The sequence below is a fragment of the Marmota flaviventris genome, chromosome 8, assembly GCF_047511675.1.
Source record: "Marmota flaviventris isolate mMarFla1 chromosome 8, mMarFla1.hap1, whole genome shotgun sequence".
Taxonomy (NCBI): Eukaryota; Metazoa; Chordata; class Mammalia; order Rodentia; family Sciuridae; genus Marmota; species Marmota flaviventris.
Genome location: NC_092505.1, coordinates 11,085,826 through 11,099,868, shown reverse-complemented (window position 1 = coordinate 11,099,868; position 14,043 = coordinate 11,085,826). Strand labels below are relative to the sequence as shown.

The following is a 14,043-nucleotide window of genomic DNA, read 5'->3' as shown; positions in this document are numbered from 1 at the left end:
CACAAATCAAAGCACAGATGCTTCATGTTACAAACCCTGCATGGGCTTCCCAGGATCGTAGCTCACTCTGTCCCTCAGGTCTCAGCCATCACCTAAGGCAGCAGACACCAAAGGATATGACTGGCAGCCAGAATTTCCAAGGAAGTCAGTAGGACCAGCTAAGCGGTTTCCCGTCCCAGTGTCATTAAAGCAAAGTCATATCTCATCAAGCCTGTTCTACATCCAAGCAGGCAAGGATACATTGCCATGCAGGTCTTTTGTTAGAATTGGTAAGTGTGCTTAAAGTAGAAATTTTCTCCCTCATCCATTACTCCAAAGTGCCTTAATTCACTAACAAGAAATAAGTTAATATTATAGAGAATTATTGCCCTCAATGCCTAGGAAGATTAAGTCCTCTCTGCCTTCCAAATAGTTCTGTCTCACCTGGTGGCAACAGAAGCAGCAGCAGTTATATAAGGATGATGATGACACTTACTGAATACTTACTATATGCCAGTCACCATGTCAGATACTGCACATCTATTATCTCAGTTATTTCTCTTAACAAGCTTAAGTGGAAATGTTTACCATCCTCATTTTACAGAAGGGGAAAATTCTCTGAAGGTCAGACAGCTGCTAAGCAAGTATCCAAACTGGGGTAATAAGAAATAACTGAACAATGTGCTATGTTATGTTTGATGAAATCCTCCCTTCTTCTCAGAGCTCCCATGGCATTTGCATTTCATTTTTGCTCAGGGCATGGGGGCACACTTCATATCAATTCAGTTTCTATGCAAGTATTTAATCAATTTCTTCTTGCTTTGTTGGGTATATGCTTCTGCCGGGGAAAAGAATAGTTGGATCAACACCTGGACTCAACACCTGGATCAAGGCCTTGCACATTAGTTTTATTTACTGAATCTCTGTCCATGCACATGGCATTTCAGCAAGATCTTATTACACCAATGCTGATTCATTCCAGAGAGCTTCAAATGATCCTTTCTGTTCTGGGTAACTGTCTGTGGGTCTTTTTTACCTCATGGAGCCCAGGTACAATGATAACCAAGGCTGCAAATGAGCTACATTTCCTAAGGATGTTATCCATGCTCCTGTGCCTTCACTTGCCAACTCAATGTTCAAAACCCCCACAAGATTCAAGAAGCCTTCATGTCAGGCTGAAAGGACGCAAAGACAAATAAGTAACAATATTGGGAGACAGGGCCTTGGAATGCTGGTCCCAGTTTCAGCCATTCTAGAGCTTTCTGTCACAGCAGAGTTGTACTAGATTCTCCTGTGAATCCCTCTAGCAATGAATTTCTAAAAGAAAAGGAACTTATTTATTAACCAGGGCTCCCATCTTATGTATCCCAGACAACACAAAATCTCAGAGGCTAACCCTGAAGAGGAAGCAGAGAGATGAAAATGCCCACTATGCAGCACCTGCCCACTCCAGGCTGGCTGCCACCACACCCCCACATAGCCACCTGGGCCTGTCTACATCCCCAGCACTTCTTCAAAGGCATTCCTCTCCCACTGAAAGAGGGCCATGTGCCTACTCTTCATTCCTACCCTGTGACCTCACAGGGCTGTTATTCCAGGAAGCAAACATCCTGGATCCTTCAGGGCTTGTTCTGTAAAACACTAAAATAGACTAAAACATATTTGGCAAAACTGCTCTCTGGCACAAGATTTTAACAATGCTTTTCTTGGCTGAAAGAATATACCCATGATCCTTTCTTCAGGAGACTTTAATAATTCCGTCCCAGATGTTCAAATACACTCGTTAAAATACAGAAATTGCTACCAGCATCTTTAATAACGAAATGGCCTGAACAAAAAGGAGGGGTAATGCAAAGATTCAAAAGATATTTAAAAGGACCTGAGGAACACATCAACCAAATACAACATGTGAATATTGTTTGAATCTCAATTTGAACTGCAAAGTATAAAAATATTTTGAGATGGTCAGGAAAATTCTAAGACAAACTGGGTTTTAGATGATGGTGAGAAATAATTAATGATAATAGGTGCAATAATGGTACTGTGGTTTCGTTTTTTAAAATGTCTTTTTCTGTTAGAGTACATGCTGAAATATTCATGATGAACTATGATTCACATCAGCATCTGTTATAATACGTACAGCCAAGCAAACTGAAAAGCTGGCTGAGCAACAAATGGTGCAAGGTGGATGACGCTGGCTGAAGCTGGAACACGGGGTTCCTTGTTCCTTTAATATCCCTCAGATTCCCTATATTGAGACAAAAATTAAATGTCTAGACACCATTTCCTACAGCATTCAAAACACTTAAGATACCTGATAGAGAAAATTACACAAGAGGTAAAAACACTTTCAACTTGACATTAACTCCCATTTTTGAGATCCTGAAGAGGTAAAATGACCTGCCCTGAGACCCTGAGATGAAACAGCTGGATGCACCATCATCACGAAGGGAAGCCTTTGCTGATTTTCCCACATCATCTGTTCTTGGTGGGTGGCCTGGGTACTTACTTAATTCTTTTTTACTCAGATGGCTGGGATTGCTAAGGCCAAGAGAGACAGGGAAAAGGGGAGGGGTACCTGATGGATAACTACTGCCAAGCTTCCTGCCAGCCAAGACCAAAGAACAGCGAAATCTACTCTGGTGTGCAAATAGCACACACATTCTTTTTATGAGAAATGCATTTAAATGTCAGAAGCCATTACTCACTGAATGGAATTTGTCAACATGTTAATAAAGCACAGTATCCAAGAGACACTAAGACCTGGATGTTTTTCCCTCAGAGAATACCTTATTTGTAATTTCAGTAAAACCCTCAACATCAGGCCAATCCCACAGAGCCATAAAAGTACTTGATATTATTATTAACCCTTCAGTCTATTTCCTAGCAATGCAGAAACTTACTTACTTTCTTTCTCTCTCCCCCCCCCCCCCTTTCTTTCTTTCTTTCTTTACCAGGGATCGAACCCTGGGGTTCTCAGCCACTAAGCCACATACCCAGCCCTTTTTATATTTTGTTTTGAGGTGGGGGTCTCACTAAGATGCTTAGGGCCTCGCTAAGTTGCTGAGCTGCTCTGAACTCATGATCCTCCTGACTCAGCTTCCCAAGCCACTGATATTACAGGTGCATGCCATAGCACCCAGCTAGAATTCCCAGAAAAACTGAGAGCACAAGCTAGCATGTGGTTACAGAGGAGAATTGTTCTAATGTGGTTCTCAACTTGGCAGATAGGAGTTGATACTTGTCTGCCTGCTCAGGAAGTGGAAGACAGTCCCATGGGGCTGTGCACAACACTGACCTCACCAGCAAGACAGCCCACATGGCAAATGGAAAGAGGCACTGCCACAACTACAGGTGGCACATCAGGAGGTATCACAGAAATCCCAATGTGCTTTCTCCTCAAGAGCCTGTCCAAACCAAGTGACACTGCTAGAGCTACTGGGGAACTCCTAAAGACCAAGCATTCACACTCCCATTCTCTCAGGCACATCCATCCCTTACCCATAACAAGATTAAAATTGGGAGGCACAAGTCACTTACTAAAGAAAAATAAGAGCCCTCTTTGAGGATGTCACTGGCTTAGAGTTCCAAGGGTACTCTCCCAAGTGGATAGAACAGGAACAGGGGACTGGGGTATTCAGAAACCTCATAGCCTTGATGGACTGGGAGGTTATCTCATTTGCTTAGAATAGGAGACACTTGAGAACTAAGTCATCCTCACAGGCCACAAGCAAAGCATCACCAAGCCAACTTCCCCTCCCCCACAGCCCTGGAAGCTTCCTGAGATGTCCTACTTGTTTAGGCTCTGCTAAGGAGCTGGCCCCATCATCAGCGAGGGTGAGGCCTACCTTCCTCACAGACGGAGGCTGGCTGCTGCCAAAGGACAGCCTTCTCTTAAGTGCTTGGGGACTGAGACAAGAGGAGGAAAAATAAACTACCACAGCCCTCCAAAGAGAGGAGGAGCACAACCCTTGGGTTCTTACCTTTGAATCCCGCTTAGTCACGAGGGTGTACAAGGTCTTTTTATTCAAATCAAAATGGCTGCAGACATCTCTGGCAGCTTCGGGACCCTGGCTCACCATGGCAGCCATCAGGTTAAGACAGGCCCGAGCCAACCTGCACAGGGACAGAAAGCCAAGCATGTTAGGGGACAGAAACACAAGACAACTTCCTGAAGAAGCCAAGCATACAGCTGGCTGTGTGATTTGCTATCCCAAAACCAGAATAGAGGAAGATGTGCTCTTTCCTTTCTTCAAGTATAACAAAACTTCAAAAGCTAAAAAACTGAGAATGAGTTAGATTAAGAAACAAAGATGTAGCCGTACGCAGTGGTGCACACCTGTAATCCCAGTGGCTTGAGAGCCTGAGGCAGGAGGATAAAGAGTTCAGCAAAAGCGAGGTGCTAAGCAACTCTGTGAGACTCTGTCTCTAAATAAAATACAAAATTGGGCTGGGGAGGTGGCTCAGTGGTCGAGTTGCCCCTGAGTTCAATCCCCAGCACCAAAAAAAAAAAAAAAAAAGAAAGAAAGAAAAAAACAAAGGTGAAAATTTATTTCTCAAGTAAACTATCATGTGACCAAGATACCACATTGCAGCCCATGTCTGGAACACAGGACCTTTCTCTAAAAGTGAGCACCTGGCTGCCTTTCTGCTTACTTATCCAAAACTGGTGGCTCAGTGAACACCCACTATGTGCGACGCACTGTTCTAGGGGGAAGGCAACGACATTTTATAAGATAGGCAAGGCCCTGCCCACGTGCACCTTTCATTCCAGTGGAGGAAGGCAGTCAAGAGACAGATGTGGAATATTATGTCAACTGTACAGGTATTTATCATTATGCAGAAAACTAAAGCAGGCTGAAGGGGCAGGACAGCGGGTATGCCACTGGACATAGGATGGTCAACAAAGGCCCCACTGAGGTAACATTTCCACAAAGTGCTGTAGACAGAGATAGCCTGAGACTACCTGGGAAAAGAGTCAGTGAAGAAGGAACAGACTACGTAAGGCATGCTGGGCTGTGCCTGGGGCAGCAAGGAAGGCAGCGGGGCTGGAGGAGCAAAGGGCACCACCTCAACAGCTCAGAAATAGCTCAGCTCTCCTTAATGAGGGAAGGTAAAGGTCAAATGCACTCATTGGGAGCTGAACACAGACCAAACCCAAAGGCTAGTTGTTTGCCACACAGATATAGGCAACTTACCGATAACCTGAGGCATACAGGGACTCACAGATGAGCTTCATATGGTTGTTCATTAGCTTTTTCACAATGTTGGTGCCCACAATGTGAAAATGTGAAAGATCACTCGCTGTCCGCAATAATATGGCCTCAAAAACTTGAAATATTAACAGCATCTGCAAAGAAGAAATTACAACACTTATAAATCATCTCATCTCTTTTCCTATTATACATACATGCTCCTCTTGTCTAAGCCAGAATTACTTGCAGGCTTGAAACTTTCAATGTGCAGGGTCAGGCCTCCTCAGATCCTGAGCCAAAGATGGCAAAGGTAGCAGCTTATCAGGCTCACCTGCGAAGACCCAGGTTCTGGACTGGAAATACAAAATGGCTTGCTTACAATTACATGAAAAGAAACAACTCTAGCTGGGTGCAGTGGCGCATGCACCCAGCAGCTTGGGAGCCTGAGGCCGGAGGATTGCAAGTTCAAAGCCAGCCTCAGCAACTGTGAGGAGCTTTACTCAGTGAGACCCTTTCTCTAAATAAAATACAAAATACGGCTGGGGATGTGGCTCAGTGATAGAGTGCCCCTGAGTTCAATCCCTGGTACCACCCCCACTCCTACCTCCCCAAAAGAGAGAAAACTCTAAAAAGGATGGGGCCTCATCACTTTGAGAACATTCTGTTCCGTCTTTATAACAATAATCTTGAGACTTCAACAAATTCATAAATATCTCAAATTTTCAACCTCTTTGGAACCAAAAGATAATACCAATTCCACATGTCCTGAGACAGTGGTTAGCTGTTTTGCTTATATTAAAATAAGTCAGGTACATTCTGATTAAGAGTTTGTGATCCTACCTCTGAGAGTATTCACCAAATATTAATAAGTTAGTGATTCCGACTAAAATGCTTTCAAAGGTCATGAAGGTACTAGTGAATGTATTCCTATAGCACCAAGACAAACCTGTAGAAACATCATTCTTGTAGAAACGTGGCACTGAGATGTTTATATCATTATTTCATCAAATTTAATATCACAACATCATTAACTTTTTTTTTTCTCTTCATCAAACCAGGTAAGAAACAACATACTTCATTTTCAGGCCGCTTCTCTCCACTCAGAAGCTGGAAAACTTCTGCACACTCAACAGATATCTTTATATACCCTTCCACGATATCATACTTGTCTTCTTGTGGTAGCTTCTTGGCAGCAGTGACAAATGCTTCCAAGGCTGAAATAAGAGTAATGTTCAAAGGTCAGCGAGGACAGTCTCCTCAGAAACAATCATAGCCACTACTGCAACCCGCTTTCCCTGTCGTGATCCTCATGACCTACCTACACGGCCAGAGAAGCCACTGGAAATGTTATGGACTGAACTGATTCCCCCCCCAAATTCACATAATGTGGTCCTCCTACTAGATTGTATTTGGAGATGGAGCCTTTCAGGAGGTAATTAAGATTAAATGAGGTCATGAGATTGAGGCCTTCATCCCACAGGATTGGTGTCCTTGTAAGAAAAGTAGGAGATATCAGAAGGCTCTCTCTACATGTGATGACCACAGGAGGACCCAAAAAGAAGGCAACTGACTACAATCCAGGAGGAATCATCATCAGAAACAACCATCCTGGCACCTCAATCTCAGCTTTCATGGTCCAGGCTGTGAGAAAATAAATAATTGCAGTTTAAGCCATGTACTTTATTTCAACTGCTCCAGTAGATGATCCATATGGACATTACAAAAACACTTGATGAATGAAGGCAGTACAGGAATAAACAAGCTGTGAGCTGACAGAACGCACAGGTTTCAATCCTGGCTCCAGCCAGCACTCTCACCTGGGCCTCCTAGCTTTCATTTCCTCACCTAACAGATGGCAACCTATGAGCTCTATGTCATGCCACTTCATTCTCACCATGACCCTTCACCCCATGAACTAGAACCATTTTAGAGATGAGAAAACTGAGGCCCTGGCCAAGGGTACTTAACTAAGAAGTGGCAGAACAAGACCTCAAATCCAGGCAGTCTTGCTCCCAAAACCATGTTGTTCCTTCAAAAGCTACAGCTGACCTGTGCTGCTTTATGTGGGATTGAGTATATAGTGTACAGAGCCTGGGCCACTGCCAGCACCAGGAACTGCAGTGGACCTTGTTGCTCTTCAAAAGCCAAGAGGTATGACTCCTACTTGCATATTTCTCTATAAATTCACCCTAAAAATTCCCTTTAAGGGTCATATGAGCTCAATCCTCAGGTATCTGGAATTGACCCTATCCCTCTACTTTAAGAAAATGCAAGAATGCAAGAGACAGCAAGGGCTGCTACTATATTCAGAAAGAACAGTAGTAATATTCATTCTTTTTTAAGGAATCATTTGCCAAACTCTAACATAAAACTCCAGACAGTATAGGCTATTCAAGAGTTGAAACTGCTGATCTATTACACCTGCCATCTCTGAGCTCACCTTTCTATTTACCATCTACCGAGCACCCACCACATGCACTGGGCATTACAGTGGGTGCCTGGGAAGTGCTGGAGAACAACCTGGAAATGGCCTCTACTCACATGTACATACAATGCAGTAGCAGAGACCAACTTTCATTCCATGAATGTTTATTAACTACCTACCACAATCACTTAAATAGTCATGTTATACTTAAGTGCAATGAAGCAAAAATCAAGGTATAATGAGGTTATAACTGGGGAACATGATTTAGAGTTGAGGGCTAGGGGGGTTTTCCCTGAAGCAGTAATGCTTAACCTGATAATGGCAAAAATGCATTGGAAGTTAGTGTTCCAGGATAAGGACATGCAAAGGCCCTGAGGCTGGAGAGTACTGATGCTAGGCAAGTAGATGAGTAGGTGAGTGAGCGTGGCCTGAGATGAAGGCAGAGAAGCAAGCAAGGGTAGATGAGGTACCAGTAATGAGTCTGGATTTTACCCTAAGAACAGTGAGATGCCACAGAAGGAAGCCATGAGAGGAGTGACAACATCAGATTTGAAATTCTAAAACATCATTTACCTCCTGCATGTAGAAAGGGCTGTAGGGAATCGAGGGTAGAAAAGAGAGACCAACCCTGGGCAGCTTTAGCCACAGTCCAATAGGTACTGAAGGTGCCTGGACTAGAATGATGGTGGAGAAAGAGGAGAGCTGATGGACTCCAGGGCCACTCAGAAGGAGAGCTGCCAAGGCCAGGGGTTGGAATGAGGCACAAGGAGGGTTCAGCTAGGAACATCCAAATGATCAGAACTATCTTTAATGTACAGAGAACACAGAAGCAATGTGAGGCTAGAGAGCTCCAAAGTTTAATCTTTTGTGTACTCGTATTTCAGTATGATCTTTTCTATCAGCAGTGAAATATGGGGCACAAACTTTCCAAGGAACTGGCTTGAAGCAGAACCCTTCTTGATCTAGGATCATCCCTGATGATCCACTGAGCACCCTTTACCAATCACCTGCAGCTTTTTCCTGTACCATGCGAAAGAAGTATAAATAAAAATTGTCCCTCAAGCCTATATGGAAAGAAAATCCTCCAATATGCATCCATCAATTCTACTTCCCTGATCTTCCAGAAATTATCTCAGAGGAAGCTGAAAGCATATCAAAAAGGGGAGGAGAGAATCAAAGGAAGAGACTAGATTCAAACATAAATCTAAAGCAGTTTTGCACAAGGGATTCATGCTTTCACCCACTGACTTTCAGCTTTGCAGTATCTTTCAACTACTTCCTTTACAACCATCACCTGTCAATCCAGTTGTCTTCTGACACCTGCTCAATTGATGCAGCTCATGAATGACATGGTACTCTCTGAGCCAGACAATAAAATATGGATATAGTAGCTAAACACATCTTGTGCCAGAAGGGCTCTTGTTTCTGTCCCCTTCTATAGCCCTTTTGAAAAGCCATGTCCTTGGAGGAATCTTCTTCCATCTCACAAATTAGTTCCAAGGCCGTTAGGTACCCTCAGACACCATGCATGGCTCCTTTGGAATTATATATATATGTGATTTTATTGATTATCTGCTTTCTCACTTGACTGTAAGACCCACAATGGCAAGGCCTATGGCAGATTTTTATTCACCACCATTTTATCTCAACCCTAACAAACACTGGACCCTAATAAAAAACTGAAAGGCTAAATGAATGAAATGTATTAGTATGTGTTCCTGGCAGGCATCAAAAGTTTAAAAACAGAATCCATAGGAGAAAAATTAGAAGTTGAGGATATGCTGACCATAGATTTAGTAATTTCTTTAATGTGGAAGAAATACCGCCACTGTTTCCACTTGGCAACACATTCAATTGTGTTTCTTTCTTCCTAACCTCCATACTTTCTAAAGAATTGCAAGTAGTTGTTAAGTGTGGTTACACTTTACAAACAGTAAGATTAAGTTACAGAATGTGCTCCATCTCAGTCACTGACCCAATCCTGGCAACTGACAAGTAGTTATGGTGGTTTCTCATAGCTTGCACATGTGTTATCAGGTCATCCTAAGTGTTGAAGGATCACAGCCATTGAAAATGGTGCTAACGGCCCAAGGAAATACCAAACTGTCTTACTGAACTGGCCTGAACCAAGTAGAAACCCTATAAACATTTTCTGTGTGTGAATGGGGATGCTTGATTTACTTTCCTGACAATTGAAACAAGGAGATTTTAGAGTTGGCTGATGGTTCTGCCCAGGCAAGGGAAATGGGCAACAGCATGAAACTGTCAAAACCAAGTGAGGCAGCGCCGTTGTTGTCGCTGACAGCCCAGGGCAATGAAATGCAGCACTCAGTCCTGGAGCTGCTCTGGCCCGCCGGGGACCCTGGACGCACAGTCACAGGAGTCTCAGTGTCCTTCAAAACCAGAAGCTTGGCTCTGACCCTCAGTGACCCGCAGAAACGGCAGGCTGTGTCTGGCCGTGTCTAGACAGTGGCAGGAAGGCCACCTCGCAAGCACGCGCTCGCTGCCCGGGGCCTGCCGCCCGGCACTCACCCGGCCCCGCGCCCTGCGGATCCCTCAGCCGAGTCTTGAACTGCACGCCCGTGAGCTCTTCAGTGCGGGCCCGCTTGGCTGCTCCCGCAGCGGAAGCCGCGCCGCCCTGGCCGCCTGAGGCTTTCCTCTTGGAGACCCCCATGGCCGAGTCGGTACCGGTGCGACGGAAAGCACGCACCTCAGGCCTCCAGGCGAGAGGACTCCCGCAGAAAACAGACAAGCTCCCGAACCCACACGTGAGAGGGACGGGGCGGGGCTAGCGGAAGAGGCGGGGCCCGGAATGGGAGATCAGCGGAAGGGGCGTGGTAAGGGGGAGAGCCGGGTCAGTGGGAGGAGCTTGCTGAGGGGCGGGGCTCGCTAAGGGGCCGGGGCAGGCCGTTAGCCAGAGCCCGGGTTTCGTTGGTACCTGAGGTCGCAGTGGGCTGGCTTGGGGCTGGAGGCAGGCCCGCAGGCCACGACACCCCGCCCGGCTGTGGCGGGTTAGGGCCTACTGGGGCCCTCCTTTGGCCCCGGGCGGCGCTCTCCTGTTGCCTAACAGAAAGACCTCCCAGGTCCTTCGGGACCGCTGCGACACCTGCCTCCGCGCGTCCCAGCAGCACCAGTTCAGCTCTTGACTTGAGGGCGCCCTAAAGATGACGCTTAAAGCACTTGCCTCGCGCTCACTGGGATTCTATACTTTGCCTGTTGGGGGTCCCGCGGGTTGGCCAGGGTGGATTTTCCCGGGTTAGATGCCAGGCGGGCTTGCTGCTGGGAAATCCTTCCTCGGGAACCAGGACCCAGGGATGTGCCCCTAACTCCGACCCCATCGTCTATCCCCACCAGAACCAGACAGGCTTGTCTAGCAGGAAGTCGCCTTGATTAACCTCCACCCCACTCTTGCCCAGACTGATGGGAGTGTGCGCGCTCTTTCGGCTGTGTAAGATGCACGGGGAGGATCAAATGAAGTAACTTGTGTGAAAACCTTCAGTGGGCAGCATCTAAATTTCCCTCATTCAAATGAAGATAGTAAAGCCAGCCATACCCAGTCCTGCCTGCACAGCAAATGATGCAATGTTTGTAAAACTGCTTTGACAGGAATAAAGTCTGTTTTTGCAAACCGTTATTGACTTGTGTACTCTGCATTAAATATGCTGAAATAAAATTAAAGGAAAAATGCATAAGTAAAAATTGGCAAGTGTATTTTGTATAACACAACCTCATCAATACTATCTAAATAAACCATAATTATTAGGACAGTAATTCCTGGAATTCTCTGTCCTGTCTTCTAGTGTGAAAAAATACCATCTTGTTTTTTGTAAGCAAGTGTGTTTTAAGCTCCTGAGGATGTGGCTCTTTGTGACCTGCTAGAGAAAAAGCACATGGTATTGCCTCTGACCCTAGGCCTAGGAAGACTAGGAAATGCACCTGTGGAAGTGCCAATGTCATATGGGGGAAGTCAGACAGAGGGAGACACCCCAGCACATTTGAAAAAAAAAAAAGTAGCGATATTGAGAAATGTTCCAAGTTCAGACTATAAAGGGCAACACTTACTAATGAAGACAGACTTCTAACTAATGGTCACACTAGTCCTCCTCTCTGGTTAATTGGCTGCCACAAAATTTGTTTTCTGCCAGTGTGAGCCCACCCAAAGAGGCAGCAGGAAGGCGCAGGACACAGGCAAAAGCTGAATTCAGTTTCCATCTCTGTGGGCCTGGGGCAAATTACTATCTCTTGGGGCTGGTTTGCTTTACAAAGAATTAGATAGAGTAGGGAACCTGCCAGGATTTTCCAGTTCCTAAGTGGAACCAGGACTCATCTAGCACCAAATTAAAGAAATGGAAGTTGGCAGTGCCTATCCCATCCTTTGCCAGAGACATACCTGATGTCAGGTAATGGATCAGAAGTATAGATGGATGCTCAACAGACTCAGGCCAATACCCTAAGTCACTGGTGCCAGGTCACTAACCCCTTGTTCAGATACAGACTTCAACAACCAACCTTCAGATAGTGATTTAGCTTTCCATACAAAATACCTGCATTGTTTGTCCTCAAGTCTGTTCTGGCCTGTTGAACATTGAGCATTACAGCTCCTAGGACCTTCTAAGCTGGCATCCTCCTCAGGGACATTCTCTCTGAAACTCTTTGGACAAACCTCAAGTGTCTCACTTCATATGGACTCTTCTTGTTCACCCCTCTGTCTATTCTCTTACTTTTTACTTTCCTTTGCTTCCCTTTTCACCTACTGGTGATATGGAATATTCTTTGTCAAACTCCTTCACCAAAATATGCACTAATGTGTCTAATGACACAAACAAAGGTCAAGGCTCCATTCCCACTATATAAAATGCACATCACAGGGCACATCATAGGGTTCAATAACTGATGAATAAATAAATGTCTATATAGATATGAATGTGAATGAATGCATAGACCTAAGTCTTGAGCTAGGTTAATGTCAGTCGATTCTAAAATAGCAGGTTGATTTATTGGAATGCGATCGAAAGGCTCACAATTCAGGTTTGAGTCTGGAAGCTTTTGAACTGCCCCCAGGACTATGGTGAATTAGGAAAGGAAGTGACCAACCTTTATTAGCCACTAGTGAAGCTCATGAGATCATCTCCAGAGACCTTCCTTCTCATTTACACCTGTTAAGTGTGTGTGTTCATTTCTTACCCATTTCAATCTGACAAGGTTAAATTTAAGTCCTGGAAAGGAGCAAAAGAAGAAGTTCAATCAAAACCTACATAAAGTTCATAATATACTGTGTTCATCATAAATCCTCAGAATATGAGAGTTTTCATTCACTAGACGAAGTTATTTTTGTAGTTTTATCCTGCATTATTTAATTTGGATCAAAGCTTATTAATACAATCACATTTTAGAGAGCGAAAGCATGGAATTCCTTTCTCTATTCTGGTACAAATTCTAATCTCATTACTGATAAATGTTTTAGTGTAACATTTTCTGAGATCAAGACGGTTTAATTATCTGCTTGTTTAGCAAAAAGAAATATAATGTATTGTTTCAAAGGCAGTTGCTATAAATCCCAGTGAAGGACACAATATCCACAGGCTGTAAAAGAGAAATAAGCGTCTTATTCTCCCAAATTTATGTCAACAAAGTACCAGTATCTGCCAACATATGATATGTACATAGCCAAGAATCCAGGATGATATAACTGTCACAAGGCCATGCAATAAATGAGTGACTTGAACAATGGACACATTACATTAGTATAACTATGATTAGATTATTAGGGGCTTCCTTCTAAAATTATAGTGAAAAATAGAAAAAGCAGAAGCATTGTCTATCTTTTTCCTTCACTGAATCAATTAAGAGTAAGGCTAGGGATATAGCTCAGTTGGTAGAGTGCTTGCCTTGCATGCACAAGGCCCTGGGTTCAAACCCCAGCACCACAAATAAAATAAAATAAAAAGAGTCAAAAATATTCCCCTTCTTCAATATGAAATAAAATAGCAATAAGGGAGCTGTCTCTCTCAGGACTTCCTGGATCCCTATGCTAGGTCCTGTCTTCCTTCCCTATACTCCATAACCTGTTCCCTTGTAAAGTGTTCTCAGGTAGTCATCAGAAAATAAGGAAACTTGATAAATTCACCATAAGGTGTTGGGGAAGAGTAACAATTTGAAGCCTATTCAAAAATATTTTTACGCTTTTTTTTATCATCTCTGGATGTGAGCAAAATTATTTTTTACATTTTAAAAGAGGACTCTTGGAGATCAAACCCCCCCAAATGAATGAGACATACCTGATGTGTTTTAGTACTGTGTTTTAGTTAGTGACTGTGTGGTTTTATTCATTCATTCATTCATTCATTCATTTAGACTAGGGATTAAACTCAGCAGTGCTTTACCACTGAATCACATTCCCAGTCCTTTAAATTTTATTTTGAGAGAGGGTCGAAGTTGGTAAGT

The 14,043-nt window shown here is 44.0% G+C and overlaps 1 protein-coding gene across 1 annotated transcript in view; it reads right to left on the bottom strand.

Annotated features, from left to right (window-relative positions):
* Window positions 1-10,375, bottom strand: part of Urb1 (URB1 ribosome biogenesis homolog) — a 69,199-nt gene extending 58,824 nt beyond the window's left edge. Inside the window, exons 1-4 of the mRNA XM_027929313.2 lie at window positions 10,132-10,375; window positions 6,249-6,388; window positions 5,178-5,329; window positions 3,963-4,095 (exon numbers count right to left, since the gene is read on the bottom strand). Of these exons, the coding sequence (XP_027785114.2) occupies window positions 3,963-4,095; window positions 5,178-5,329; window positions 6,249-6,388; window positions 10,132-10,273 (567 nt within the window). The 5' untranslated portion in view covers window positions 10,274-10,375. The remainder of the gene's footprint in view (window positions 1-3,962; window positions 4,096-5,177; window positions 5,330-6,248; window positions 6,389-10,131) is intronic.
* Between the last annotated feature and the right edge of the window lie 3,668 nt (window positions 10,376-14,043).